This window comes from Carettochelys insculpta, chromosome 1, assembly GCF_033958435.1.
Source record: "Carettochelys insculpta isolate YL-2023 chromosome 1, ASM3395843v1, whole genome shotgun sequence".
NCBI lineage: Eukaryota > Metazoa > Chordata > Testudines > Carettochelyidae > Carettochelys > Carettochelys insculpta.
This window is the reverse complement of record NC_134137.1, coordinates 259,864,646-259,891,679: the sequence shown is the minus strand read 5'-3', so window position 1 is coordinate 259,891,679 and position 27,034 is coordinate 259,864,646. Positions and strand designations below refer to the sequence as shown.

At 46.9% G+C, this 27,034-nt stretch overlaps 1 protein-coding gene across 4 annotated transcripts; it reads left to right on the top strand.

Moving 5' to 3' along the window:
• Nucleotides 1-2,137: 2,137 nt before the first annotated feature.
• BPGM (bisphosphoglycerate mutase) lies at nucleotides 2,138-25,999 on the top strand. 4 transcript variants are annotated; one of them, XM_075005318.1, is made up of 4 exons: nucleotides 2,138-2,289; nucleotides 8,477-9,130; nucleotides 21,793-22,016; nucleotides 22,501-25,999. In XM_075005318.1, exons 2-3 carry the CDS (start codon nucleotides 8,530-8,532, stop codon nucleotides 21,972-21,974), a joined length of 783 nt encoding a protein of 260 aa, XP_074861419.1. In that variant the 5' UTR covers nucleotides 2,138-2,289; nucleotides 8,477-8,529; the 3' UTR covers nucleotides 21,975-22,016; nucleotides 22,501-25,999. The 4 variants fall into 4 exon arrangements, with proteins under 4 accessions (XP_074861419.1, XP_074861402.1, XP_074861394.1 ...); XM_075005301.1 differs by adding an exon at nucleotides 6,642-6,718 and having other exon boundaries at nucleotides 21,793-25,999; XM_075005310.1 differs by having other exon boundaries at nucleotides 2,139-2,289; nucleotides 24,075-25,999.
• Nucleotides 26,000-27,034: the final 1,035 nt, after the last annotated feature.

Below are 27,034 nucleotides of genomic sequence, written 5' to 3'. Positions count from 1 at the left end.
TGCCAATTTTTTGAGAAGGTAGTCCTTAGGGAAGTCTGTCTTCTTGTGAAAAGAAGCTCTATTCCTATCAGTTCAGGGCAGTCAGCTCCATTTTCCCTTTCTCCTTCTCCCCTTGGCCCATTTGAAATAATGTTTTGGCCCTCAGGCCAACAAAGTTATATGCTGCTGATCTATAGCATCAACAAATTACAGACACACAACTATGTTCTTCGCTGCTGTTCTATATCAGATGCTTAATTTTAGGGGCATATTTTTTGCAGTTGATCCCTCCTTTTTCTTTAGTAGATTTGTTTTCTAGGCCCATAACTGGTTGCCAATATTTTACACAAGGTTCCCTGCAAAAAAAACAAACCAAAGCAAACCAAGAAAACCCTCCCTTTTCCTGTGATAAACTCCATGTATTAGGGTGAATATGTTTACAAAAATGAGAGGTAAGAATCTGGGAAATCTTACCTGGGCTTCCTGTATAAACAGAAGCTCTCTCCCCAAAGCAAGAAAGGAAGCAACATAAACAGATATGAAGTAACTTTGCATTTGTTTTTTGAAAAATACAGGGAGTGTACTGTGCTGAATTTGTGTACTCAGAAAGGCTGCAGGTGAGTGTACAGACATCTTGGCAGGATCCCTGGAGGGACCCTCATTTTGGGAAGAGTTTTGAAGATTCCTGATACCAGGTGCAATTTGGTATATTGCAAAAGCAAGCCAGGTTTTCTAACAGGTGTGAACAAACATCACCCCCCACTTTTTGTCCCTGCAATTAGCAGGGTCCCCCCAACCCATCTGGTTAAGGTGACCATTTGTCCCATTTTGGCCAGGACAGTCCTGTATTTCAGGTGCTAGGAAGACATACTGACTTGCTTTATTTAACACAGGTGCTAATTGTTGTGTATTTACACCCCTGGCTGAGCTGCCTTTTCCCCAGGTCAGTGCAGCTGCAGCTACTGGCTGGAGAGTATTTATGTGGAGCACATATTCAGTAGCCACGTAGACAGGCAGCAGCAGGAGAAGGAGCCAGCAGTGGTCACGCCAGAGGTTAATAAAGCAGGGAATGTTGGAGTGGGTTGTGGAGGGTAGTGTGTGTCTCACAATCCTCTTTTAAGATTTTAATGGGACCTTGTGTCCTGTGCAGCTGCCCCTCCAGTCAGCGGGGCCCCCCTTCCCACCAAGGCAGGGCTGCAGTCCCAATCTGGCTCCCTGCAGTGTGGGAAGAAGCCAGGAGCCTCACCAGCAGGTCTGAAGCCCTCATCCTGACTCCCTATGGCATAGGGATAGGTCGGGAGCCTCCCTGATGCCTTTGCAGCCACTCTCCCAGCTCCCTGCAGCATGCAGAGAAGCCAGGAGCCTCGACCACAGGGCTGCAGCCCCATTCCCAGCGTCTGGCAGCGTGGGTCATCTGGCACATGCCCCCCTTCTGCAGGGCAATTGCCCCTGCAGCTCTGGAGCTCCCCAGCGGGGCGTCAGCCCCGTTCCAGGGCAGCCAGGGAGCTGCACTTGCTTGGCTGCTGGGGAGCCTCCCCGCCTGGTGTCCCGTATTTGACCCGGGGAAATATCGTTACCCTACGTCTAACGTAATCCAAACCAAAGGACATTTCAGTCCTGCTCGTATGGACCCCCGCCGCCCCCGCCCCCTTTCGGCAGGGGCGAGAAAAGACGCGCGTGGAAGGGAAACTCGCTATTAACGGCTGCACAGCTGCGAACTCGGGGACAAAGCCCCACTAACGCGTTTCCCCTCGCCCATGAGAGCGCCGCGCCGCCTCGGGAAGCGTCACCCCGGCCCCCGAGGGGCTGCCCCCACCGGGCACGGCCCTGTGCGACAGGAATCTGTGTGGGCCGGCAGCGGCCCCAACGCCCGAAGAGGGGGCGCGTCCCCCACGGGCCGCTCACTCGCACCAGGAGCGCCTCGCTCTGGCAACCGGGTGATCCCGGCTCTGCCTCCCGCGGCGGGGGGAAACGCCCCCTCGGCTCGAGCCCCAGGTCTCCAGTAAACACAACCCCATTGGCTGCGGGGGCTGCTCGTCTGCTCCAGCGACCAATCAAACCCTCCTCCTGCCGCAGCAACGAGAGCCGGAAAAGAGGAATTAGATCACCTCGGCCCGCCCCGGGCCCGCCTCCGATAGGGTGCGGCGCGGCCCGCCTATGGAGTGAGTGACGGCTGGGCTCGGCTCGGCTCGGCTCCCCGCCCCACGGGGCGGGCGCGCGGCTTGCACTGCCGCCAGTGCGGACCGGCTCTGACACACGCCGGACGTGGGGCTGCCGGCCGGGGGCGTCTCCTCCGCTGAGCTCTGCCAGGTAAAGCGGCTCCGATTCGGGCAGAGCTCTGGTGCTGGCGGCTCGCGTTGGTCATCAGCCCTGGGGGAGGGATGGCGCCTGGCACCGCTGAGGCGGATGCTCAGCTGAGGTGTTCCCCCATTCAGCTCGGCCCTGTGCTCCCCAACGTGCCAGGGCTGTGCTCGGCCTCGCACCGAGCCGCCCCAGCGTGCTGCACCACGGAGGGGGCTGGCGGGTCTCGTGGCACCGGCCTGCGCGGCGGGAGGGAGGGAGGTTTGTGGGTTCTCGGCGCGGGCAGTGAGTCCGGATTTGAGGTCACCTCGCCAGCTCACGGAACAGTTCTTAGCGCTGCTGATCTCTCTCTCCCTCTAGCCGCATAAAAACCCAGGTGGCCAGGACTTAATTTCCCCTAGAGCTGTTACTACTATTGCTGCCTTTTGCAAACAGAAATGTGAGCTCTTAGCGTGCAAGTAGGGTTACCGTGTTTGAAGTTTGAAAAAAAAAAAAAAAAAGACACCCCCGAGAGGCAGTGTGTCTCTCTCAGTATCTACCCAGTCATGTGTTAATGTGTGATAGTATATCTAGTGCAATAACACCAAGCGAGTGGGTAGGTACTGATACAGTTACACTTCCTCTCAGAGGGGTCCTCTTTTTTCAAAGTTCAGTTAGGGTAACCCTACCTTATGGGGAAGGGGGATGCTACGAAAGTAGAATTTTTGAAAAGCTGCTTACCTAAGTGAGCCGTCTCCAATGTGCAGACTTTCTGAGCTGGGAGCGTTTTCAAAAGAAACACAGCTAGGCAATTCAGAACTTGATTTTTCAGAGGTGCTCAGAACCATAATTTTATTTAATTAGAGTGGGACCTGCAGGTGCTCTGACAGTTGAGCCATGAGACAGCCTTGTGTTCAAAGCTGTGCCAGTCTAAAAAATTGCATTATACTCCAGTTACCTTTCCCTTCTTTGTGAGGCACAGCCAAGCATTGGTCCTCCAGTTGACCTGACCCTGCTGTCTTTGTGAAGGCTAAAGTGTCTTAGACTTCTTTGTGAGTGGTATCTGCATCTGATCTGCAGGATTGGGATCCAAATAGGTACAGTCTGGGGAATAAACAAAAGTTATAATTTTTTAAATAGTAAATTAGGGGAAATACATGTAAGGGCTACCTGAGCGTAAGACCTGATCATTTTGTAGTGGCAACATTCTTAACTAATCAAGAGAACCCTGCACAGATACAAAATTTTTATCCGCATCCATATCTGCAAAAATGAACTATGGATATCCATATCTGTGGATTTGGATACCCACAGATATAAAGCAGATATCCATGGATTTGCAGGACTGTACTAATCAAAGCAATGTGATGTTGAAAATAGGCTGAAATGGTGGAATGGGATGTGAAACCATCTGTGTATACCTGAAAGATGCCATATGGAAAGAAGGAAGAATCGAGTTGGTGTGACATTAAAGAACATCAGTAGCAGGAAGTTATGAAGAGAGAATTTTGAATAGACTTTGGGAACATTTTTATCAGACTGAGATTAGCTAGACTAAAGAGTGTTCTCTCAGGGAAAGTGGGAGAAACCCTGTAGTGTGAGTCACTTAAAACTGCACTGAACAAAGTACTGGCCCTGTAGATGGGCAAGAAATAAATTTTTCTAAAGAGACTTAGGCACTTACACTGAGACTTACAAGGTGTCTAAGAGGATGAAGTACCTAATTTCTCAAGGCTGAGATTTCTCAAAGGTGCCTGAGTGAGTTATATGCCAAACCCACCCAACTCCTTTGATTGGGGTTTACCGGCTGTCTGTCTAAGTCTCTTGAAGATAGGGTTTAGGCTCCTCTATCAAACTTAGGTATGTTTGTTAAATCATCCAACATAACATTTTTCAAGTCTGTTTTTCATCTCTGACATATGATTCTGTCTATCATGAAGCTTTCAAATTCAGCTTTTTTTTTTTAAACATACTTTAATTTTGATAGAAGTTCACACAGTTAAGGGAATTTGAAAAATACGTAACTTCACTTGGGGCAAATAGTAGTGCCCTGTATTTAGATACTAAATATACCTATGTGCTTACAGAATTGATGCTTTGAAATTATTGGAAAAATACACAGGCTCTGTAAATGTGCCGTGTATTATTTTGTGTTGGCGTCTCTTCATCAGAGGTAATGCAGAAGCCGTTTTAAAAGAAAAGAGTAAGGAGAGAATGTACTTTTGGGAAGTTTAAAAATGCATGTTAATTTTGTTTCAAACAGAGGGTGTGATTCATCTTTCCTCTGCCCTTTATGTTGTGTTTGTAAAATGCTACTGAATCAGAATGGCAGCAGAGTCAGCTAAAACTTCTGCAGTGAAAGAGCTGCACAAAATTTATGTCTTGCCCTTTTTATGTGGGCAAAATCCCACCTTTGTTCATGCAATACAGGTAACGGTGGGTACAGAGTACTTGCAGAGCAAGCACATTTACCTGACTTTCTCTCACCAGTGTTGAGTTTTGTCTGCACAGCTGATGAGTATGCACTCTTCAGCATATGAACTGTTGACTTTTAGTGTCTTCATGGCACTTAATTTTTTGGTTGTGAGTGGTTTCTAAATGAACAGCATATAGTAGGGTGCAGAGGCAGCTGATCTTTTTTTTCCTACTTTCTTTCACTTTCCCAGTCTCCTTCCCTATAGGTGACCTTGTCTATTTCACCTGGGGAAGCTAGGTCAGTGACTTGTCCCCTGAGAGACAACCAATAGCTTTCATTTCTCTAAATCCATATATAAGGCCTTCTAGCTCTAGAGAACTAGAGTCATCAGTTTTTGCTATGGCCTAGTAGGTTGGGTTGGGAGTCTTAGTTTTTGGTCTTCTTTCTCTTTCACTTACTGTATAGAGGCTTCTTCTAATTATAAATTGATTGTTCCTCTGTTTATAAGTATCACAGAGGTAGCTGTGTTAGTCTGTAGCTTTGAGAACAAGAAGAAGTCTTGTGGCACCTTATAGACTAACAGATATTTTTGAGCATAAGCTTCGTGAACAAAGACCCACTTCATCAGATGCATGAATGGGGGCGGGGGCGTGGTTTCAGAGAGGTATTTAAAGAGTGGGGTCCCAGTAAGAGGGAGGGCCAGAGCTGACAAGGAGCCCTCTCTCTTACTGGGACCCCACTCTTTAAATACCCCTCTGAAACCACGCCCCCCCATTCATGCATCTGATGAAGCAGGTCTTTGCCCACAAAAGCTTATGCTCCAAAATATCTGTTAGTCTATAAGGTGCCACAAGACTTCTTGTTGCCCTCTGTTTATAGTGTCTCGAAATTCCTTCGGTTTCTCTTCCTCCTGTTGTATCTTTGCTTCATTCTGCAATCACTTCTCTAGTACTCCAATCTCCTACTCCTTTGCAGTCCATTTCTTTCCCTCGTTCCATCCCAGGCATCAGCCGCACAACTCCCAAGATAATATTTGCTTTCACTGTTCCAGCCACATCACTTGTCTTCTCAAATCCTTTAATAGCTTCTCCCAGCCTTCTGCACAAATTTCATGCTTCTCATATGTGATACCCCATTCTTTTGCTGCTGTTCTAGACCAGTGTAAATTGGTGGTTGTTCCACTCTGCTACCCACAGTGAAGCCAAGCCCTTCATCTCTAAGACTCATCTCCATCCTTACATGTACACAGTAACTTAATTCTCCTCCACATCACCTACTAACTGTCCTCTTCTCACCTTACTCTGGACTTCTGCGCTTTTGTGCCCTCCTCACTTGCAACAGGCTTCACATGTGTCCAGCCCACTTCTTCAATAAAGTCTTTCTACCGTGGCAACTTGCCCTTCATTGGTCCTGCTTCCTAGCTGTGTCATATTGATCTGTAAGTTCTTCAAGACAGAGATTCTCTTATGTGTCTTTTTTGTTATCACTGTATATATTTACTGTGCTGCCTAATCAGGTCTCAAGACACAGGGTTAGTGGCTTCTTGACTATCTGGGAGGCAAGCAGACTTCCCTTGCTGAAGTGCCTAATCTGTCTCACACACAAGTGGGAGATGTGATTCCCATTGCATTGTCTCAGTGCAAGTGAGCATGCTAAAAATAGAACCGTAGACGTCATAGCACTGGCTAGTTACGTACCCAAGCTCAGATCGAGGAGATTGATCTTGGGTAGGTAGCCTGAGCCTGCGTCTGCACTGTAACCCTTCCTGTGCTTGAGTTAGCATGCTAAGTCTGTTTGCCTGGGCTGGGAGGTTCCCCACCAGCTGCCATGTATACATAACCAAAAAGGCAGGGATAGTGGCTCACTTTGTTAGCACCTTGGGAACAGGGGAGTGCGTTGGCATGACTAACAATTGATGTCGTTCCTTCCTGCGTTAAGGATCTTGCTGCCTTCTGTTTTCCTGCAGATAGCATCATACTGATAGCAGTTCCATTCTTTGTCTCTGGGGTGTTGTGTAAGTTGAATCCATTTGCCGTAGTTCAGGTGAGGACAATTTTTTTTATAAGCTAAATATATAAGGAAACATTTCTGTACCTCCCCTCCTAAAGCTAATCAAGACTTGTGGTCCAAATTTGGTATATAATTGCACTGACATCCATAGTTACACCAAAGATTAATTTAATTCTGTGTGGATTTGGCATTTTATTTTTTCTATTCCTAGTGACTTGTGTCATGGTGCCCAATTCAGAACTGGTATTAATGAGTGCAATGTGCTTGTCTTTCTGGTCACATCAGAATTAAAAATTTAGACTTATAAATCAGCTGAGCTGTTATTTTGGATGATAAAATCCATTGACCATGGCAATAAACATTCTGTATCTAGACAGTGAACCTTGCGTATAAACTATGAGCCCTTTATGAGGCTATAGTGCTATGGGCATTTGCATGGTCTTTTGCTTTGGGCGCTTTGTGGGAGGAAACTACTGAAAGAAAGAACCCTTGCCCACCTGGAGGTGAAATGCTTGTTGAACTTCTTTTCTTATAACATTGGACTCCTAAAGGGATAACTTAGCACTCGGAGCATCCTCCTGGAAATTTGTGGGCTCACAAGCTTGATTCCCAGGAGGGTTGACTTGAATATTCAGTAGTACAGATGTGATTTCTATGAATTTAGGCTACGGTTACACTACAGTGATCTGTCGACAGAAGTTGCTGTCGGAAGAGATGTTCCCACAAAACTTCTGTCAGTAGATTGCATCTACCCATAAAAGTGGATTGATGTTTAGACCTGCTCTGTTGACAAAAGGACACCCCGGAGCATCTACACAATTTTTTTGTTGACAGTTTCTGTTGACAAAACATATTTTGTGCATCAATACTCTGAGTTTTGTCAGCAAAACCCCAACAAAAGTCTCTAGTGTCACTGTAGCCTCAGTGTATGTGTGTGGAATAGGGGATCAGACTGAAAAAACTAGGGTCTTCAGATGCTTCATGGAAACTAAAGATATGTTGCTCTTTCAAGAAGAACACCTGTTTAGTCTGTGTCCTCCATCTTTGGTGCCCCCTGTTATTGCATTTATGTTTGCCAGTTGTCTCGTTGGCTTCCATTCTGAGGTGAAGGGCTCTGGGGGTTTCCTGTAAAATGTCTGAGGACCCTGTGACAGTCTGTCTGGAGCTGAGTGACCTGTGTAATGAGCTTGGGATGAGTGTATATAAAAGGTTAACAGTAAACATCTTGACATTTGGCTTTGTGTGTCTTTAAACTAGCAACGAAACACAAAAGGGACTGTGTGGTCATGGGTGTCAAGCAAAGGCCCTGGCCAGGCCTTGAGATTGTGGGGTAGTACTGAGGAGCGTCTCTCCTTTGCCAGCCTTACCCAGCCCTCTCCCAGATGCTGGTTCCCAACTGTTCAGGGTTTCCTTGTGGGTCTTGTTGATATCCCAGCCTGCTTGGGTTTTCCTTGAGCTGAGGGGTGTCTGGGTGCTTATGCCAAATAAAATGTGACTATCCAAGATGACGTATGTGGGCTGGACTTTATAAGGACTTGAGGGAAGTCTGCATATCAGATACAATTGTATCTCCATGGCTTTAATTATTATAATAGCATGACGATGGTGGACTACCAATTACAGGTTGGGTGGAAGAAATGAGTTGTAAGGGTAGGTAGTGGTCACTGGGCAGAAAGGGAGGAAAGGAATGTAAAACCAGTGATCCGCACAGAGGACACAGAGTTTATAGTATCTGCCGCTTACTCGTATTTTACTTTCTAGTGACCTGCTCATTTCATGTCTCTTGTTCAGATGGATCATCATTAAATATTAAACTCTAAAAGCTGCGTGAAGCCAGAATCAAAATGACTAAGTACAAACTTGTTCTGTTAAGACACGGGGAAGGAGCCTGGAACAAGGAGAACCGCTTTTGCAGCTGGGTGGATCAGAAGCTGAGCAACGATGGGATAAAGGAAGCTCAGAACTGTGGGAAACACCTCAAAGCACTAGGTTTTCAGTTTGACCTTGTGTTTACATCCATTCTAAGCCGTTCAATTCAGACTGCTTGGCTGGTGTTGGAAGAGATGGGGCAAGAGTGGGTTCCCACCCAGAGTTCGTGGCGGCTGAATGAACGCCACTATGGTGCTCTGATAGGTCTCAACAGAGCAGAAATGGCTTTGAACCATGGTGAGGAGCAAGTGAAAATATGGAGAAGAAGCTATGATGTTACTCCACCTCCCATAACCGAATCTCATCCTCACTACAATGAGATCTATAACGATCGCAGATATAAATGCTGTGATGTGCCACAGGACAAACTCCCAAAGGCTGAGAGCTTAAAAGAAGTGCTTGAGAGACTCCTTCCCTATTGGAATGAAAAAATAGCACCAGAACTGAAAAGTGGGAAAATGATCCTCATATCTGCCCATGGAAACAGCGCTCGGGCACTGCTCAAGCACCTGGAAGGTAAAGCTCTTACTACTATATCAGAAAGACCGTGAGCAACAATTACGAGGCTTCTCTTTGTTTAAAAAATTACCTTGTACGCTGATCCAACACTTGTTTTTGTCTTTGCATTTGTTGCATAGAACCTGTTTTTGCCATGCTTGGAACAGTCCATCAGTGGCACGTGGAATTTGATCCCTAAGCCATTATTGTACGGAACTGCAAGAGTTTCCAATATCATAGTACCAAAGGACAAAATAATAGGTTGATCTCTTGAACAAAAATCTGGTGGTGGGGGAAAGACAGTGTCACAGTGGTGGTCTGCATTACTTCAGTTTTTAAAAAGACCAGATTAGATTTATGCTATATGTTTACTTTTTTTTTTAAAATCCAGCTTCCGTGGTGTTAATAGACACCAGTGCAGCTAAGATCAGAAATCTGGTCCATTTTTTTCCCCCTCCCCAGACCTCCTATTTGACTGCATTGATTGATTATAAATAGATTTTATACTCTATTTTCATCTCACCATGTCATTCAAGTGCCTGGCTATAGAGTGTGTGGTTGAGTCATGAGGGGTACTTACTTGTTACTGTGATGTGTATCTTCTTTTTTGGGTAAGTACTTGTGAATACATCATTGATAAAAACCAGTGTAATATTGATATGCTGTGACAGGTAAAACATTAAAATATTCCTTTAGACAAAGCCTGTCATTTCCCAGTGAACAGCTAAAATTGCATGCCTGGACATGGTTTTGTGGATTGCTCTATGAGTGGAGAGGGTATGAGTTTGGGACAGGCCATTGCCAATTTTGGGACAGCCTCTTTTATACAGATATGGTTCCAAGATTTGGTCCTCTGTACAATAGTGCACTCCACCTTCCAATACTTCAGTTAGGAACATAGGTCCGGTCTATAGTAAGACTTTTAACCACGATTTTTCTAATGTGTTGGCTGAGAAGTCAGCTCAGCTGGGTGTGAGTAGATAAAAGCCAGCGTTACACCAAAGTTCTTCTACCATCACAACTGTACAGCAGTCATGTAGCACATTAAAGGCTAACAAAATAATTTATTAGGTCATGAGCTTTTGTTAGGCAGCCCTACTTATTCAGCTCTATGAAGAATCTATAAATTCTACAGATCTGAAGAAGTGGGTCTGTCCCACGAAAGCTCATCACCTAATAAATCATTTTTTTAGTCCTTGAAGTGCTACAAGACTGCTGGTTTGTTTTGTTAGAGTACAGACTAACATGGCTACCTCTCTGTTACCATCAAAACTGTGTTCACATATCTGCAGCTTTTGCACTGTCCAACATTGTTTTCTTTCTGGGATAGTCTGTGTGAGTACTGTCTCACCAAAATGCACAGAGAACTTATGCCTAGAGTGGTGTTCATTGAGCAGGCAGTGTATGCTGCAATGGCCTAGTTCACAGTGCTCGGAAGAAGATTGTAAACCCTTTACATCCCAATGGTATGGATTTCTTATGTTGACAAAATGAAGTGCACTGAATCTTTTATAGGAAAATGTGTATGGGCATGGCTGGCACATGGCTTACTACCTCAGCCCACTTCCTGAATAACTTTTAACCACATTGGCTACGTCTACACTAGCCAAAAACTTTGAAATTGCCATGCTGCAACATCTAGTGGTGACTGTACAGAACAGAACTGCTAATGTTTGGGGCCCTGGAACTAGTTTGGTTGTATTTTTCCTCTTACAGTAACATTTTTGTCATCTTATGTCATCTGCCTGGTGACATTATTGTTATAAGCAGCATTTGTGTGGACACTACTGCAGTGCAATGCTGTCCAGCTGTTCTCACACATGCCTAGTTGTCGGGCACCAAAGGCCGCGTCTGCTGTTATCAACTGGTGCACAGACTGCCAGACCTGGACTTTGCCAAATCTTAAGGGAGTTTCAGTTTGCCTCATTAGGAAGTCAGGGCGAGCCACAAAGGTGGACTCGGCATGCAAACTTCCCACAAAGCTGCAGGGAGCTTGGGTTTGGTCCCATCGTTTGCTGGGGAGGGGGGCCTAGGCTCAGCCCTGTGGGTTTAACAGCAGGCAGCTGGGGGGGGCAGGAGGCTGCCCAGGTAATTATCTGCTCCGCCATGTCCACACACAGTTAGGAGTTCAATGCCAGCTGCAGGGGCACATGGCTTCAGCCGCCAAATAGCCCAGGCACTGTGGGAAGAGGAGAGAGCCTGTTACCCAACAGAGCATGAGCTCTTTCGTACAATATCGTGCCCAGCCACTCTAGGGAGCAGCAGGAGGTGGTGGTGGGGGACTGGGGACTCGGATTCAAATCCCAGGTCAGAGTTATTCTTTGTTAATTGTAGGCGCTAATGTGTGTTAAATGACAGCCCTAGTTAAAGTGCCTGAAAGATCTGTCATAATTTACAGGGAATATTGTAGTGTGTGTTTGGAGGAAGCTGGTGGCGGGGGAATCCATCCCAGAAACACTGCCAGGTGTTGCTCTTACTACTGTGAGGTGTCCTACAGTATAATTGCAAGATGTCATTTCCAGAAGTCCCTCTGCAAAGAGACTGCAGACCCTAGATGTGAGCTTGCCTGTGAAAACCTTATGTAGGGAACCTTCTACATCCCTTCCCAGCCCATACTCTTTCCTCCCTCTGGGCCCGCTGAGTCTGCGTCTACACTACATTCCCCTTCTGAAAGGGGAAGGCAAAGGAGGGAGATCAAACGTGCAAATGAAGCACTGATTTACAACTCTCACACGTTATTTGCATAATCTTGCGCAGTCGCATTTGTGGAAGAGACTACTTTTTCAAAAGCAAAAACAGCTGTGTAGACAGTGTTCCTTCGAAAATAAACCTAATTTTCAAAAGAACCCATCTTCCAGCTTTGCTTCCAGGACTATTGCAGGCTCAGTGGTTTGAGAATTAGCCTGCTAAACCCAAGATTAGTGAGCTCAACCCTTGAGAGGACTATTTAGAGGTCTGGGACAAATAGTTGTAAGAAAAAGAAAAAACATCTTCCAGGCCTGTTCTTAGCCCAGCCAAGAGGGCAGGGAACTGGACTAAATGACCTTGTGAGATCCCTTCCAGCTCTATGAGATATGTACAGTAAAACTGTGAGTTATGTTCCTGCAGCCCCTGCGTAACTCAAATTTTCGTGTAAGTTCCGCTTCTGTAACTGCTGCTTGGTTCCTGGCTCCCTGCTGCTTGTAGGACCTGGGAAATTGACCGGCCCATGAGGGCTGGTCAGTTTCCTGGCTGCTTCTCTCTGCCTTCCTTCAGCCACACAGCTGTCAGCCTGGCAGCAGCACTGCTGGGGGAAGGCAGGGAGAAGAGGGTCTTAGCCTCCTGGCAGTCAAGCAGGCTAAAAGCCTTCTCCCTGCCTTTCCCCAGTGGCTCCACTGTCAGGTTGACAGCCACGCAGCTGGGGGAAGGCGAGGAGGAGGGGATCTTAGCCTGCGTAGCTGCCTGCAGCTGCCCGCAGCTAGGCAGGCTGACAGCAGTGGAGCAGCTTCAAGTTGTGCTCAGTGCACGTCAAAGAGAGTTACACGCAACGTGAAGCTGCGCATTTCGAGGGTTTACTGTATGCGTAGCTTTGCAGGTTGCTAGATTCAGGCTGAAGCCTAGGCTCTGGGACTTCATGGGGTAAGAGGGTCCCAGAGCTTGGTTTTCAGCATGAGCCTGGAAGTCCATGCAGCAATGTGACAGCCTGAGTCCCAAGAGCCTGAGTCTGGTGGCATGGGCTAGTAGTGATTTCAGCCCCTCTCCCCCATTTGTGTAGATGTACCCTGAGGCACCAACTAGTTCATCTAGGGAAGGCTGACTGGGGAATGTGGCTTATTAGCTGAGCAGTCTGGGGATTGATGAACCAATTAACCATCAGCTAAAGAACTCAAAAGACACAGGAAGGAAGTGGAGGGAGAAGATTGAGTTAGGTGGGCTCAGTGTGTGCTGAGCTGCCAAGGGAGGAGATCTGTTTGTCCAGCTCTGTGGAAAACGGCCAAGGAACCACTATAAATGCTTTCCTGCACCAGCCTGTGTTTGGATTGGTGGTGAGACAATAATGTGGAGAGGCCATGCACTGGAGAGTCTGAGTAGTTTCTGGGTGTCAAGGGGTGGGGGACACAACATGTGTTTCCATACCTGTGTTGCCAATAAGTCTTATGGATTTGTTTTGCTGGGGTTTCTTCTCTTTTGTTCCTGAACTTCAGAACTTGGCAACATCACCAGGTGCTCACTGTGAATTGCTCTTGGGCTGTGCTGTGTCTCTTCTGACTCCCTCCATGACTGGCTTGTAATTAATTCAGTTGTTGGCCAATGACAGGTATTGAGACTAAAATTTTCTCCTGCAGCTCACACTTTAAGCAGAGGCAGAATATTGCATCCTTAAACAAGATTTGGCCAAGACGTTGGCTTAATACCCTACCACGTGCTAGTACAATGACGGGTTCTCTGACCATAAGATTTGGTCAAGACATCCATGTCTTTGGTCTACAGGTAACACTACCATCCTAGCCCAGTGATGGGTCATCTCTTTTTTTTGTAACAATTTGGATGGAAGAAATGTTCGGGTGGAGGAGTGAGACCTGTTTGTGCCACCTGCTAGTTAACGTAAACATTTCCTGCATTTTTGCCACCTCCATTTCACTAAAGCAGTCTCTTTACCATAAAGATGAGGGGCCAGACTCTGCTGTTATACCTGTGCAGATCCAGGCTTCCTAATGGAGTTGCCGTTGGCCCCCTGCAGGATGCCAACAGGAATAAGGCATTGAAACTTTAGCTAATAATCTAGACATCCTTGGCTAAATTTTGTACTTGCTGGTAATGAGGTTGCAACTGTGTGCAAGCAGTCGGGGAATGTGATTAGTACTGTGAAAAGGACAGTACATTCAGTCTGAAGAATCTGGTCCCTAAGATACAGTTTGGGTGCAAAGACGGCTTAATTGGTCCGGATATTTGCTGTGGCTTTGTTTTGTTTTGCTGTGACCATAGAGATGAAAGGAAAGGAAAAAGCTTATGAACGGTAAGACAGTGACCTCACAGGGGTTTTTAAATGCATAGGTTTCTTGTTAAAGCAGGAATGAGACAAGCTGGAGTGTTTCTTGTCAATGAATCACACTCAGTTGCTAGAAAGCCAGAGCAATCGGATGCCCATCTGCAGTGTTTTCTGAGCTGTAATTTGTAGGGACTGTGTTCACAAAATCTAGCGAAAGTCTGGTAGCAATTTCTGCTTATCCAGCAAGTTTGATGTCCTTATTCTCTTGCAGAGGGAATTCTCAGATTCCCCAGTTAGGCAAGCTTGTGCTGTCAGTATGTTATAAACAGTCTGGAAGAGAGACTGGAATGTGGCTCAAAGGGATGCCGGTAAGCCTGAAGGGTGACATTTACTGCAAGAAGATAAATTCTTTATAGGCATAAATCTCAGAGAGAGGCTTATTTCTAGAACCATGTAGGAGGACAATGGCAAAAAACCCTCTGATACTTGTGAAGTCCCATGTGTTTTCATTGGCTCAAACTTCATAGCATGAGCAACTGTGCCCGGAAATTAGCTATGATACAGCATTGGACTCATTTATTAATCTTCTCACTCCAAAGTGTTTACAAAGTGGAGATCACTTACTTCACCCACTCCTGAAATAAGTGTTAAAATGCTGTGGTAGAAAATGGTACCTGTTTAACAGCACCCAGTATCGTCGCACAACAGGGTGGTAGAGGAGCTAGAGAATATTCTATTCTCTTGAAGTTGCTGGAGGGATTTTAGGTAGGCAGAAAGCAGTTATTCAGGTTGGATTCTCAAGAAAACGGAAGTGCTTTAGAATTCAAAGTGCTGTGAATAGGCAAAACCTTCCTCTTAAGACTCCTGAAAGACCACATCTCCCATAAGTCTGTACCCATTGTCGCTGGCTTGGTATTAACTCAGAGGAATTAATCTCACCTACTGAATGTTAAGCACTACTACCTGGAGCATCCGGGTGGTCTTCAGCTACAGTAAACCCCTATAAGCACAAGTTAAGTGCAGCTCCAAAGGAGTGCAGTTCCCCTCTCCAGTCCCTAGCTCCTCCAGCTGAGAGAAGCTGGGGAAAAGCTGCTCTGCTGCGGCTGTCTGCCTGGCCGGCTTCCCCAGCTGGGGGAGCCAGGTGGGCGGGCAGGCAGACCGCTGTGCCGCAGCTTCTCCCACTTCCCCTTGTTCATGCAAACCCAGGGGAGCCTGGTTCCCAGCCCCCACCCCGTGCAAAATTCGAGTTATGCAAGGCACAGGAGCACAACTGTCACAAAGCTTGGGGGTGTACTGTCCTGACCTTGTCTCACCCTGCTTGTGTTGTGAGATGGTGAGATCTCAACATGGAGCAGTATGGGTGCAGAAGTGCAGCAAAAGGTCACTTAGCTTGTGTTACTGGGTGTGTGAAGTAACTGGATAGCAGCCGGAGCTGACACTTAAGACAGTCCGAGTGGCACGTTTCCAGTGTCTTGATTTCTGTCTTACCTGCTTGACTGGCTGCAATTTCTCTTTTTAGATATTGCCTTTGTAGTTTTTAGCATGCACCTGAAATGGTGGTGCCTTATGTACCTATTATCTTTCCAAGTAAAAGGTTTTCATGTGCTAAAAGCAAGCAAGCAGCTATGGAATGTCTCTCCTGGCGTTTCTTCCCCTTCTCTCCTCAGCCTTCACCTCTCACCTTTTGGCTGTGGTCTCATCATCTAAAGCCTCTGGGCATTTCTTACACTGTGCTATAGACAGTTTGTCAGCAAAACTTTGTCACTCAGGAGTTTGAATGTTGCACCCCCCGCCCCCCCGCACCCACCCCCGGAGGAGCGTAACTTACACTGGCGTAAGCACTTACATGCGCATGAGTGAGCTGCTTCTACTGCACACCGAGGTGGGATTTTTATGCCAATGGGTGCCTCTGTCAGCATAGAGCATCTTCATCAGACATGCTGTAGCAGCGCTGCTTCAGTGCTCTGTGTATGGACCTGGCTTTAAGTGGGAGATGGATAGGGAAGAAACCCAGATGTTGCAGCAGTTGCTGTAGTGGCACTCTGCTTTTGCCCAGTAGATAACTGATGCTCCAGCACGATACCAGTGGGCACTCTAGTTGTGGGGGGGAGGCTGTAGTTCTGTCAAAAAAGGCATAAAATAGAGGTCCTGAATAATTACTGCAATGGGACTGGTTTTCACTTAACCCACCTTGTCTTTCTGAGCCCTTACATGCATGTAAGATTCTGCCTACTCTTTTGAAGAGGGTTAAAACAAATGTTCTGTCCAGATTCCAGCTTGGCTAAGGACACCCTGCCTATCTCAATTCCCCATTATAATGTCATCTGCACTGTTTGATTCTAAATAGGCACCATGTGTGTTGCCCGCTCCCCCTGAAGTGTCTGCATTTTAGATGGGGAACATAGCAAGTCCTCACTTACATAAGGGCAAATTCTCCATGGCTGCAAGGAAGGTAGTTCATCTGTGCCTGTTTTATAATCTGTAAACTGGATTCACCCCTTATGTCAAGTGCGTAAGGACCTTTTAGGATGAGTGCCATGTGAACTAGCATTACAAATGCAGAACCGTGAATAAAATCAGAGAAGCCAACAGCCTGTGAGGGCCCCTGGCCATGTTGCAGTGGGGCAGCTCTGCACTCCCTGAAGATCCAGGACTGGGGGGCAGCCAGCCCTCAGTGAGGTGCACTCCAGCCCTCAGAGCTGCACAGAGCATGCCGTGTGGCATGGCACAGCACTGCAGCGACCATTTTGAAGGCCCTGGAACTCCGTCTGCCACTTCCCACTGATGCAGTACCAGCGGCGGCAGCTGAGAGCCCCAGGCCCCTTTGACTTACCGGGTCCCAGGGTGGTTGTCCCCTTTATCTCCCCGTGCCCTTCTCCGCCGCCCTTACCACGCTGTCAGTGGGGCTTAACAAAATGTGCATATCCTGTGGCATTTCATTTAAATAAAGAACACTGCAGCTCAGAGGTTCTGCACGCGAATTCTAAAAGCTTATTGACTTAAGAGTATCAGAGGGGTGACCGAGTTAGTCTGTAACTGCAAAAACAACAAGAAGTCCTGTGGTACGTTATAGACTAACAGATATTTTGGAGCTTAAGGTTTCATGGGCAAAGACCCGCTTCATCAGATACGAGTGGGGAATTTAGGCTCCAAAATATCTGTTAGTCTATAAGGTGCTACGCTACAGGACTTCTTGTTGAGTTAACAGTGTGCTCTTGGAATATAGCAGTCCCCTTGATGTTCCTGGAACTGCTGCTCAGACCAGTGGTTTTCAGCCAGTGTGCTGCAGCACGCTGGGGTGCCACAAGAGCTGCCCAAGTGTGCTGTGAAATTTTTGTCAGTTTCCCCTCTTTGGCTCCTTGCAAAGCCACCGTGAGGGGCAATGCTGACCTGAGAGGCCCTGTTGGTGCCAGGAGGCTGCTGAAATGCTGCTTCCCAGCCTAAATGAGTATGTGGGGAGCTTCCACCTCCCACTACCTGTTGTGGCAAGGGGAGGAAGGGAGGGCTGGAGTCTGTTGGAGTTGGAATGTGGTTTAAATGCCATGTCCTGGCTCCAATGGGCTGGTGGGAAGGCGAGTCTGCTTTCTGGAATCGCTTCCCCCACCCCCAAGTAATTGAGGAGCTGCTGAAATTTTCAGTGGTGACTCGTTTACTCAGCGTCCCTAGCATGGCATTGAGCAGATTTTGAAAATGTGTCTGTGCTCACTGTCTAAGGCGGTGTTTTCTATAGTGGATTTGAAGCATTAATGCATTTGATCCTTGTTTAGCTTGTTGTATGCACTACTGTGTCACAGACCTCTCTGGTAAGACTGTAACCATAGCAAATGTGATGTTTATGAAAAGTTGATTCAGCTGGAAAAATGTCAGCGTGCCATGGAATTGTTTGTCTCACTGAAGTGCTGAAAAGGTTGGGAACCGCTGGCGTAGACCTTGTGTGCTCAAGCTACTTCATACTGGCTCAAACTGACTTTGATCAGTTATACGAGGGAGGGGGGGCCAGGCTGGACCTGGCCTGCCATGGTCCTGTGGGCTGCCAGTGTCTCATGGCTCCGTGGGATCCTCAGGCAGGCTCCCTGCCTGTTGTGCCTCCTGACGCTGCTCAGAGCAGCTGGCTGCTGGGGTTAGCGTGAGTATATCTGGGTGGCATTCCCCTTTTGGGAAAGGAGGGCATTGGGTCTCTGCGTGTAGCCCCATCTCCAGCACAAACCTCATAGCTCTCATTGGCTGCAGCTGCCTGGGCTGTGCTTACATGTGCAGGTGGCTCGCAGAGACTGGGTGCCTGACTCTCCCCAAGGGATGTGCTGTTCAGGGGGACACACTGACCTCAGCAGGTAGCAGCTTTGAGCCTGGGAGCTTGCCTGAGGGTCCCACTCGGATGTTGGCCAGAAGCTACCATGGGTAAGCCTCCCAGTCAGAGCCTGCACCTGTCACCCCACTCCCACAAATTCCCTGTCTCAGGTCACTACCCAAACCCTGCGTCCTCCCGATACCCTTCATCCCCCTCATCACAACTCCCTTCCAGACCCTGCACAAGCTCCTACACCTCTCCCCCAGATCACACCCACTCCTGCGCCCAAACCCCCTTCCAGATCCCACACCTCTTCCTACACCCCAGTCCCCTACCCTGAGCTCCTTTCTGCACCCAACCTCTGTCCCAGACCCTACATGCCCTCCATTAATATAGACAAGTGCAGCCCTTGACCACTTCCAGATTCTTTGAGTGCTCATGCCCCCCCCGCAGAATTTATTGCCCACCCTTGAGTTGTACAGGATAGTGAGTAAAGCTGTGAGAAACTTGGTGCTTGCATTTTGCAAGGGTTTGTATGAACATCTCTCCAGCTGCATACATTCTCCTGAATTTTGGGGTTTAGAATGAAACCCAAATCTTAGTCTCTTGCAACAATAGCCTGTGGTTCAATGTGAACTGAATCAAGACTGTGAGTATATCAAGATGCATTAGATTTGCTCAGGAGATTTGGGAACTTTTTGTTTAGTTATATTTCTGTATTAAAGAAGCACACACATGTGGCGCTGTGTAGTATCCTGTTAGGATTAATCTGCCATCCTGTTCCCAGGGGCAAAGAAATTCTATTATAAAGATGTTCTTAAACATTGGAGGCCTTTAAATGAAGTTAAACCTCTTTTTTATTAAAGCAACTGATGATAACAATGCTGCCATAAATGTTTTGACTGTTGGCCATTCCCTTCCACCTAACATGATTCATTTGTCAACTTATGTGCCTTTTGCTCTGTGAGAGCTGTCATTTTTTTTTTTTTTTTTTTCCTTAGCTGCTCCCCTTTACTTTGCCTGTTGAGCCTTTGTCCATTTGGCATGTTGGTCTGTTTAGAAAGCTGTTTGTATTTATTTTCTGAACTTGTATTACTTCAGGCTACCTAGCTTTCCAATTACAATCTGCTTCTATAACCCCTTTTCTAAAGAGGATCCAGGACATTATTAGCAAATTACTCTCTTACATAGATTTTTGTGGGGAGCGTACATGCAGACACAGGGCAAACTTTTCACAAGCACACACATGATTGCCTACTCATATAGCAGCCAAAGGGTATGTCTATGCTTGCAGCTGCAGATGTAAATTCTAGCTCTAAAAATAGCATAGCAAGAGGCTCTCCCAACTGCTTGCTGCACTATGGCTACACTCAGGTTTTCATTGCAATCAGAGCTAATGTGGGTATGTCTCCTTGACTTGGAATTTACGCCTTTCAGTGCAAAAGTGTAAACATACCCTAAGTCACTGGAAGTCAAGGAGACTTAGGCTCCAAAAATCACTTGGCTGCTTTTGAAAATGTTACCCATTATGAAGAAACTCAGCAGTGACTTTCCGTGTACATTTAAATCCTGGTTTTCAGCTAGCTATTTGGTATATAAGGGCTGGTGTATGTTTTGAGGGATTTTTTTTCCCCCCCAGTGATGACGTGCCCATTACAGTACAGCTTTATAATCTAGTCTATTTCTCTGATTCTGTCCCCGAAATACTTCAGAATTAAATGCAGGTGGAGTTCAATCAAGTAGAATAAAGACTAAAAACTGAAGCGAGGTGTAGACTTGCTGAAGGCGAAAGAAAGGAAAATTGCTCAGGGTGGTGGCAGCCGCAGACAAGAATTGTCCACGTGGCTCTCAGAGCAAACACCTGGAGACAGAAATGAGGCTCCCTTTACTTTAGCAATGTTCTCACTGTTGACCTGGCAACAGCAGGAGCAGTCACATAGTGTGGGCACAAGAGTTTTTGCTGCCATGTTACCTTAGCCTGGCACAGAAATCTGCACCTGATCTGCACTAGGGCCTGGCCTACTTTAAAAAGTTAGGATGACGCACCTCCAGTGCTCAGGCCATGGGCAAAATCTCAACTCCTGAGGGATGTAGTTAAGCCGAAGGAGCCCCATGATGTGGGCAGCACTATATTGACAGAATCCTTCCCTTGCCCTAGCTGCCACCTCTCTGGGGTGGGTTACCTATGCTGATGGGAGACCTGCTGTCCTTGACAATTGCTTTAAAGTTCACACAAGCCCTAGTCCTGGGGGCACCGTGGTGAGAGCTGTCCTCCGTGCTAGGACAAGGAGCTGTGCTACTGGAGCACTTCAGTGGAGCTGCCAGCTGTGCTGATGGGTGGGATTCTCTCACCAGTGTAGTAAGCCTCCCTGCTGAGAGAGCGTAGTTAGGTTGATGGAAAAATTCTTCTGTAAGCATAGTGACGTCTGAGAGAGTGGAGTAGGTGCGGTTGGGCCCACTTAACCACTTTGCTTGGGAATGTGGACTTTTCCTTATCCACTTTGCTTGGGAGGTGTAGCTATGCCACTGTAAGTTCCCAGTATAGGCCTGCCCTCAGAAGGGGAAAAGGCTTAGTGTGATGAGGTTTATGACAGAAGCTGGAGCATGCAGAGTTTTAACATCAAGGGGGGAGGTTAACCTTTGACTGGTCCCTCAGAGGGACTGATAAATGGGCTGTATAGCGGAGGTTGTTACAGTAGCACCTTTGGGCACTGATTAAGGATCAGGGACTTGCTGTGCTATGCGCTGCACGGATGTGGAGCGGGCAGGGGGACGAAAATCCCTGTCCGAAAAAGTTGCCTCCAAGAAAGATGTTTTTGCAGGCAGATTCTTCTCCCTTTGGGGTACCTAAGCAGAGTAGGAGAGAGAAACTGATTTTTACTTCCTCTCTCAGAGATTCCCGCACTGTGAGTTGACCTTCTATTCAGGCTAGCCAGAAGTGTGAGCCACTGTCTTGCTGCCCTGCTCCAATCACAAGCAACAATGTAGCAGTCACAAAGCTGTGTGAGCTCCCCAATGCAGCAGCTTATCTGACTTGCCCAGCAAATTTTTCAGGATGCTGTTACCTGCAAGGTGAGGTTTGGACTGGCAATCAGTGTACCTCAGTTCTTGCACTTCTTCAGAGACACCTCTCTGCAGCATCCAGTCCCTCTGCTGGGACATTCACAGGAAGATAGCCTTCCTCAGCATTGTTGCCAGACGTTTTAGGTAAGAGCTAATCTGCACTGGGGCTAGGGTTGAGTTTGGCAGATAATCCAAGAAGCCATGACTGCCTCTGTGTCTCAATTCCTTGCTTAGCTGGACAGATCACTGCCGCAGCAGAGAAGTGGATCAATGTCTTTGGAGATACTTTGGGGCATACTTAAGCCAGGAAGTTGCCTTGTGCAGGCTTTAACTGTGTGTGGGTTTTTTTTCTCTTTGCAGACATCTCAGATGAGGAAATAGTTAACGTTACCCTCCCTACGGGTGTGCCTGTTCTCCTTGAACTGGATGAGAATCTGCGCCCTCTTAGCCGTCACCAGTTTCTAGGTGATCAAGAAGCTATCCAAGCTGCCATCAAAAAAGTGGAAGATCAAGGGAAGGTCAAACCTGTGGAGAAGAAATAATGCTGTCCCCATTCCCGTGTGTGTGGTAATAAGTTGTGCTTGGTGAGCATTAATTTGTACTTTGAACTTGTTAATTTTAAATATTAAGTAGGAGTGCTAATTATGCCTGAGGTTAGCATGCCAGTCTTTCAGCTGTGGAGACTAGAGTTCAGATTCCAGTATGGGTTACAGATAAAAAGGAGATGGCTGATTTCATCCTAAGCAGTAGTTAGGATGGCTTATAATGGCTCCTGTCTGCCCCAAACCTTTGCTCAAGAAGGGCCCAAACCAGTGGTATGGTAGGGTGTATTACAGGTCAGATTAAGAGGTATCGGCAGAGCTTGGTGGGGAAAACTTGCACTGCACAACTCTTGACTCCCAGGAGCCTATGAAGTCCCTCTCTTTCACAAGTACTAAATTGCTCCCAATTTGCAAAATGTAGGTATTAGATTGTTTGTTTGTTTGGTTTTTTTCCTGAAAGTTTTTAAGATGCTTTCCAGTGGCACTGATGTACATTACAGGCACTTCTCTGTTTACCTTACTACAGGTTGCTAGCAGCTCTTTTGAAGCTCACCTCCACCCCCCAAAAAAAGAAAAACAAAAAAACAAAAACCTTGTGACTTGTCTTCCAAGGCTGGTTTTTGCTCCAGAAAAAGTGCAGTCCAGTAAATGCATAGTAACTGTGAAACCACACCATGGAGGGGGGTGTGCTGGGCTGGGCTGTTTTTGGAAGAAGTCATCTCTCCTGTTCACCTTGCTTTCAAAACCAGTTTTTAGGGCTAAATGCTACTAGGCTGCAGCAGTGTTAGGTAAAGTAGGGCACAGTGGTTGAGGCTGTGGCCTGGGGTGAGGGGCAACCCAGACCCAACTCCCTGTTCTGCCACAGACAGTGTGTGAGCCTGGACAAGTCACTTAACTGCTCTGGATATGTTGGCACAGCCCACAGCAGTGAACCTTCTGGGTCGATGGGCTTCTTCTGCTGATCATGCTCTGTAGACAGCATGTTGAAGTGGCAGTGAAGCCCCTGAAGCCTTGAGAGAGGGAGTAGAGCACCAGTGCCAGCCTGGGTAGACTAGCCTGGGAGGCCTGCTCCTTCAGGCTGTGTAACCACATCCTTAACTCCTCTGTTCCTGTCTGTGAAATGGGGGTCACAGAGAGGAGAAAACTGCCTATTTAAATGTGTCCTCTGCAATCACATTTTTCATACGATATGTTTGCACAGCCGTGAAACCCCAAGGGTTTGTAACTTAGCAGACTTCAGCCCTCAAAACAGAGTACAAAGAGACTAGTGCATGAACAGAACTTCAGACTGGTCTGTTAGAACAAGGAACCTGGATGGGTTTCAAACACCATGACAGGATCTACAGGCAAGATCCAACTCTCATTAAAGTCTCTGGTACTCCCATTGACTTTAATAGGGCCTGATAGAAACCTATGAAATTCCCCATTTCTGCCACTCTGTGGCACTCCAGGTAAAGCCAAGTGAGTGGCTGGTCACCACTGAAATCTTTTCACAAACATTTTTGCAAAACAAACTTTAAGAGATGCTAATGGGGAGTGCTGTATGGTATGTGCAGTGCCTCTCTACTAAACAAGTACAGCAGTTTCCTTGTGTGATCCTGTATGCAGTTGAAAACATTACAAACGTACTTCACAGTTCATTCCTGTGAACCCCCATCACAATTATTAACGTTATTGTTGCGTGCACTGTTTTATGAGGAAACTTAACTTTTATGTTGAACATTTGTGACTGGATTTTTACGTGCATGTCAGGAAATTCTACCCTAGCGGGCCTGACTGTAATTTCTCTTGCACTACTGTTGGTGTGAAACTGATGTAGCTCAAATCTGAATCCATCCCAGTAACTGAGTTCCGTGTAGTCCAAATTCTGCCTGCCAATGCACAGAACTTCCCCTTGGTTTTAATGAGCGTCTGTCTATTTGAAGGTAGAGTTTGGCCCTTTGTATATTCAGCACCTACAAGCTATGGCTGTTGAAAGATACAACTTGCAGTCCTTGAGTGCAGTGCCTGTAAAACAAAACAAAACATACAAAAAATCCCCCCAAACCCTCACATGTAGCTTTTTGCAGTGAGTGGCTTGTTAACTGGATTTTTTTACAGGCTCAAGGAAATGACCAACTCCTTACAAAGAAGCTTTGCACTTCTCTGGTCCACCGACTTTCAGAGTACAGTGACAGCTGTTATCTGCTAAAGCATGCTCGTGGAGCTGTATTGCTTGGTATTCTTCCTTCACAAGAATGGCATTTGGACTCCTGGGGGTAGTGGGGTGTGTTTGTTGTGTTAATCTTGTACTTGCAAAAGGGGATGAGTGGCAGTCTTTTCTGTTTTGAAAATAATTTCTCTTTCTAAAATACAAACAAAATAGGTTTCCTCCCTTGCAGAAATAAGTCACAGTTTACTTTAATCCTCAGATGTATTGTGCACTAGATGAGAACCTCTAGGCAATTCCCTATTCCCATGACATTGATAAGTCACTTACAACCTGCTGTGTATTTGTTTTGTAATATGCTATTAATTTGTATGTGGGGTTTGAGTTGTAAATTATTTCCTCCTCATAGTAGCATCAGTTCAATATCTGCCTATCAGTGAATGGTCACTTTCCTGAGCCATACTGAAGAGTCCCATCACTCTTTTGGGCAGAAAGCTGACACGAGCTCTGATAAAGACCTTCTGAGGCAGTGCTATCTAAGACTTCACAGGAGTGGAATTTCTCATCTGTATGGATTGAGATGCACTTAGATGCTTGAACATGGCGGTGGGGAGTGAAAAGAAATGTAGGTAATCCAGTGTTTTGTGCAGAGACTAATTAGTATGGTAGCCTGGTTTGGAGGCTACTGAAAACCACATGCTGCCATCAGCTGTATACACATTGGGATTTGTGGACATGTAGGTGAGGCCAGAGCATGGCTCTTTGCTATTTATCATGCTGCAACATCAAAGGAGTGTAACACAGGAGTTTTTGAGAACTTGAGGTGCTGCAGCTAAAACATAATGCATGGCACGCTGATAGATAAGCCAGGCTGCATAACCGCCCAGGCATTCAACATAGCACACAAGCAGGGCTACATATCCCATGCCCTCCCTCAGAAGGGAAAGGCGCACAGATCTTTGGAACACCTGCCCTTTAAGTAGAAGGGTTGGAGGGAAAGTGCTGAGTAAATGATCTCTTCCAGGAGCCAGCTGAGTGGGGCAAATCAAAGACGGCTTCTAGGGGTAACAACAGCCACAGCGGGCCCTGCGGCCTGGTGGGAGGGGGGCCTGGCTCTATGCACCAGAAGGGATGGGGCGAAGAGCAGTTAGCTCTCAGCACTGCCAGGACAATGACACTGGGACCCCCGCCTCCCACTCCCTCACAGCCAGATCAGCACTGTTGTGGCACTTCACAGGGGCCCACAGCTCTGGATGCTGTTACTGCCTGGAAGGCCAGGCCCAGAAGGATGCTTTTTTGCAATGCTCTGAACTCAAGAGGCAGTGGTAGTGCTGCAGCAGGGAGTTGTGCCGAGGCTCCCATTTGACAAAGCAGCTTGCTGGGTTCAGCAGCCATGCTCTTCTGCATTGCTAGCACAGTCAGCAGCAGAACGACACCTTGAGGTTTCTGCTTGGATGCTCTAATTGTCCCTCAATAGGAAGCAGAATTGGAGGCCCAATCCAGAAGTTTCTGAGCACACACCAGCACTGGTCTCTTGGTGCACAGTATTTGTATTGCTGACCTATGAAGAGGTTCCTGAACATGAGGACAAAAGTTGGACCTGATCTATAGGCTCTGTGACCTTAAAGCAAAGTGATGGATGAGAGGCAGTCTGGTGGCCCTTCCACGTCTCTGATTAGAAAATGCTTTTTCCGTTGATTTTGGAGTGAGCTGGAAATAATAGAGTATTTCCACAGCTGACATCATAGGCCTGGGTGGTTTGCTTGTATGTTTGGATTGTGTGGTTTGTTTGTTTGATCCCGCTGAGAAAAACCTGTAAATATTTACTTGGAGCTGGCAAGTTCTTTAAAATGCAATAAACCATCTGAAATACAAATAAAAAGGTTTGGTTTCAGCTTTTCTTCCCTCCCCGCCATCTATTCTTCCTGTAGATCAGAAAATGTTTTTTCTTTTGCAAGTTGACTGTGGTATGTCTGTACTAGTGCTTCTGCCAGTATAGCTTTGTCACTCAGGTGTGGAGGGAAAAAACACTCTCAGGAGTGACAAAGTTATACTGACAGAAGTGCTGGTGTGGACAGAGCTGTGCTGATGGGGGAGATGCTCTCCTGACACAATGACAGACACTCACTGCAGGAGTGTGATGGGGTATAGCAGACCCTCTGAGGCTCCCTGTGGGAGGCCCCACAGTTCTGCCACACCTTGCCCCAGAAAAGGGCAGTGATGAGGTTCCACCAAGCATCTACTATAAGAAGAGGTGCGGGACCAGACAGAGTTGAGCTCCTTGCTGGGGCTGTAGGGATGTGGATGGGATGTTTGTAGGCCAGAGCTGCAAAATGCCAGGCAGGACAGCACTGCCACAAGGCTTGGGGGAAAGAGATGGAGCCTGAGGTGATTTCTGGGATTCCATTAGGACAAAGTTTTATGAGAAAAAGGTGAAGATGGTGTGGGGAAGTGGCCTATGGAATGAGAGAAGCTGTGTGACATAGTTACAGGGGTGCAGCAGAGGACTGCAATCTACAGAGTTCCCAGGGCCCCCATTAACCTTTTGCATGAGTGGGAGAGACATTGCCTGGACAATAAGGCACCCCAGATGGGGAACTGAATTATTTTGGTCCAGCTGCAGAGGTATAGCCAGAAAACCTAAGAGGGCAAAGACATCATCTTCTGGGAGTGAGCCCTGGAGCAGCGCTCTATCAGGGAACAGGCGCACACACTGCCCCAAAGGAGTACTCGCATGTTACAGTGTGGTTGAATTTTGTTGATGGAAGAGCTCGCCTGTCAATCAGCCTGTAGCAGCTACACACACAATTTTACAACTGCACTGGTACTGCTGAGCTGCTGCAATGTCTAGTGTAGACTGGCCATCATGAGCCAGCACTTTCAGTTTAAGGATGCCAAAGCGCTTATCAGA